Raw genomic sequence first — 4,076 nt, 5'->3', positions numbered from 1 at the left:
AGCATTCTGCTGCTAGCTTCTTTCCTTAGCATGCCTGTCAAGGAAAGAAATCAACATAAAAGCATTGCCACCATAGAGAAAGGAACACTGCCATCTACCGGATAGAAACTGGTCGCACAGGTGCCTTCCTAAAACAATTTTGGCGGTCAGAAGTAAACAAATTAAGATTAATAAACTTCGATTCTAAAATCCCATTGTAAACTTGAAACCCTGTTCTTTTATACTACTCTGGAAAAAGTTGCAAAAACCGAAAGGTGAACGAGTATACTCGTTTTAGACATGCACTTTTGCCTCATTGAAGAAAAAGGGTTCAGGTTCTGAAGTCCAAGGTAAATTGTCAGTGGCAGATTTTAGACAACTGTGCAGTGTGCAAATGTGCACCATGGTTATCTCTGACATATAGTAGCCTATAGACTTTGAGACTGCAGAGGAGAACACATAACTCTTTTATAGTCAGGTTGATCTTACACAATTCTAGTCAAAACCTGTATGTCGTTGTTGAACACAGAGGTCTTCTCTGTCTCTACCTACTCCGCTACAATGGTGTCTGGGAGGTTGTTGATGTCCGTGGCCCTCCTCATTCTCTGTGGGTGTCAGGGCACACACAGTGGTAATGTGCTGGTCTTTCCTGGGGAGTTCAGTCACTGGCTCAACATGCGTGTGATCCTGGAGGAACTAGTGGAGCGAAACCATAGTGTCACAGTGCTGGTTTGCTCTGCCTCACCTACAGTCAACTATACCAAACCAGAGCGTTTCAGCTTCAAGGTGTATAATGTTCCTTTTGAGAGACGTGATTTGGAGTCTCTCCAGGAGGACTTCCTAAACTTCTGGATATACGAGGCTCAGAACGCCTCAATGTTGCAGGTGGGCCTGAAGATCCGGGAGGTGTTGGGAAGCATGACAGCTCTACATCTCAACATGTGTGATGCCATGTTCCACAACAAAGAGCTTATGGACACACTGAGACAGTGGGAGTTTGACGCAGTCCTTTCTGATCCAATGATGCCATGCAGTGACTTAATGGCAGATGCTCTAAACGTGCCTTTCATTATCTCGTTGAGGTTTACATTTGGCATGGCTATGGAGAGGCACTGCGGGCAGATACCAGCGCCCCCCTCTTTTGTTCCTGCCCCCCCTTTGACGTACACAGACCAAATGAGTTTTTTTGAGCGGGTCCACAATTTTGTTACATATATGATACATTCTAGCTTTTTCTTTATACACTCCCTACAGACCATGGATAAGTACTACAGTGGGATCAAGGGTAAGTTAATCAGAATTTGTCAAAAAGTTGGAAGGGTCCTTGCACCACAAGCTCAATCTCAGGTTTGGTTTTTATAAAGATTGGAATATCTACAAGAAGAATGTAATATCATAACTTGGTTTATTTGTGTATATCTTTGATTAGGTGGATAAGCAAAATCAAGTTAGGCACTCCTTTGACAGAGCTCTGATTGAAGCAGTGTTTTCCCCATTGACGTTATATACAGGGCTAGGTCTACAGTATACTAAATCTGTTCTGTGTGCAAATCTGCAACTTGTTTGTTATTGAATGCTTATTATGCACAATGGCTTTTTTAGTACAATAACTGTTACATTCTGAGAGAGAGAATCCGCTGTAAAAGTTGTAACAATATAATTACTGATTAGCTTGTATAGGTTTTGTGGACCACTTATTCAGCAGTATTGCGTCTCATTCATGATGCATCTCGACATTTATCAGGCAGACCTACGACTTTATGCGAGATCTTGGGGAAGGCAGATATCTGGTTGATACGGACCTACTGGGACTTTGAGTATCCTCGACCTTTCCTTCCCAACTTTAAATTTGTGGGAGGCCTTCACTGCAAACCTGCAAAACCACTTTCAAAAGTAAGGCTTTTAAACACAAACGTATCAACTGTCACAAGATACTGAACCAAGTCAGTCTATTGGGCTGATATCATTGAATCAAAAGGAAACAGATTGTGTTGAATTTCAGGCCATGGAGGAGTTTGTGCAAAGTTCAGGAAATGATGGAATTGTGGTGTTTTCCCTGGGATCCATGATCAAGAACCTCACTAAGGAGAGGGGAAACACCATAGCCACTGCATTGGGACAAATACCACAGAAGGTTAGTCTGTTGCTTTTTTTAAATAGCTTTGTAACATTGTTATAAGTAGAGGTGTCATCGTCTCCTTGATCCCGATATTTGATCCATTTGTACGATTCAAACAAGCTAGCTAACAGTTTTCCTTTAGATAGAATTCTGTCAGAGATATTGCATTTGGCCATCAGGGACCCTTCAAAAAAACATAGCTTCTGGTTATAAGTACCGTTTCATTGCAGATTCTCATTCATATTACCGTTTTCTCACCATAGGTGCTGTGGAGATACAGTGGGGAGAAACCAGAGACTCTTGCCCCCAACACAAGAGTTTATGAATGGATTCCACAAAATGATTTACTTGGTGATATGTCTTTCTTGATAACAGTCATAAACATATAAACATTCCTTGCGTACAACAGTGTTCAACAACCCTGCTTCCTCTCGTTGTGTTGTATGAAAAAGGTCATCCAAAGACCAAAGCCTTCGTCACCCACGGTGGGACTAATGGACTATATGAATCCATTTACCATGGAGTCCCAATGGTGGGCATCCCCTTGTTCGCTGACCAGCCAGACAATATCATGCACATGAAAAACAAGGGAGCTGCTGTAATGGTGGACTTCAACAAGATGACATCCAAAGACCTTGTTGATGGCCTCAACTGTGTGATCAATGATCCATCGTAAGTCACAAATACACAACTGGTTTCCTCACTAACTGGTTTCCTCACGCCAACCTTTTGGGCAACTGTTGAAAATGTGCAGTGAAATAACTGTCTCTATTCCCCTTTCACCAGGTATAAAGCAAGCATGATGAGGCTGTCAAGAATCCACCACGACCAACCAATGAAACCCTTGGATACAGCTGTGTTCTGGATCGAATTTGTGATGCGTAACAAAGGGGCTAAGCACTTGAGGGTGGAGGCCCATAACTTGAGCTGGTACCAGTACCACTGCCTAGATGTGGCAGCTGCTCTGCTCACCATAGTGGCACTTGTCATAGTTGTATCCGTTAAAACATGCATTTTCTGCTTCCGCAAATGCTGCAAGAAAACTAAATCAAGACAGAAGACAGAGTGACCCCTTGAAATAATGTTAAAGGGTCATTCCACCAAATTAGTACCTTGTTTAGTAGTGTAACTTTGTGAAAAATAAATGTTTTATTTCACCTCATTTTAACATTCTGTCACAAATATGCATGTTGAACTTTACTTTAAAAAATGTTTTGCCCACCTCATGGTTAAATGGAAAAAAAATACTATGGTAAGTGCCTATTATTAATTGACAAATAAAGTTTAGCCGAGTTGACTGTAACAGGGTTGACGATGTCATCTTAAATCTGCCATAAATCCAGTTGTGATGGGGAATTAAAGCTTGTTGTGTGCAACAGGGAGGACCGAAGACAGAAGATAAGAGTGACCACCTGAAATATTGTTCATGTCAGGTATTATTGCAGTGAAAGTATCATGTGCACGTTTGTGAAGACTTAAATACTAGTTGAATGCATTCACATGCTTTGAACTTGTTGAGAAATGCTGATTGGCTAATAGCCTACAAGCTGTGTCAACCATAAACCAACAGCACAGCTATCATGCTTGTAAACCAATCATAGTGTTCCAAAACCATATGAATAGATTGCTCTTTATAAATAATGGTTTGTTGTTACATTTAACTGACGAAAATGCTGTTATGAGGGGAATTTGCTTAGTACACGTGTCAAATTCATTCCACAGAGTGCCGAGTGTCTGCGGGTTTTCACTCCTCCCTTGTACTTGATTGATGAATTAAGGTTACTAATTAGTAAAGAACTCCCTTCATCTGGTTGTCTAGGTCTTAATTGAAAATTAAAAAACAAAAACCTGCAGACACTAGGCTCTCCGTGGAATGACTTTGACCCCTGCCTTAGTAGGTGACGTCAGAGGTCAGCATGTGGGAGAAGTCGGAGCTGAGGGATGATAGTTGAGTTTCCCACTTGTAATTAGGAGTTGG

General features: G+C 41.4%; 1 protein-coding gene across 1 annotated transcript; it reads left to right on the top strand.

The window, feature by feature from the left end:
• Positions 1-326: 326 nt before the first annotated feature.
• Positions 327-3,401, top strand: LOC129865830 (UDP-glucuronosyltransferase 2A1-like). Its single transcript, XM_055938853.1, has 6 exons — positions 327-1,264; positions 1,724-1,872; positions 1,982-2,113; positions 2,362-2,449; positions 2,551-2,770; positions 2,885-3,401. Exons 1-6 carry the CDS (start codon positions 490-492, stop codon positions 3,165-3,167), a joined length of 1,647 nt encoding a protein of 548 aa, XP_055794828.1. The 5' UTR covers positions 327-489; the 3' UTR covers positions 3,168-3,401.
• Positions 3,402-4,076: the final 675 nt, after the last annotated feature.

This window comes from Salvelinus fontinalis, chromosome 11 (genome assembly GCF_029448725.1).
Source record: "Salvelinus fontinalis isolate EN_2023a chromosome 11, ASM2944872v1, whole genome shotgun sequence".
Classification (NCBI taxonomy): Eukaryota; Metazoa; Chordata; class Actinopteri; order Salmoniformes; family Salmonidae; genus Salvelinus; species Salvelinus fontinalis.
The sequence above is the reverse complement of the archived record's forward strand: the minus strand, read 5'-3'. Positions and strand labels throughout refer to the sequence as shown.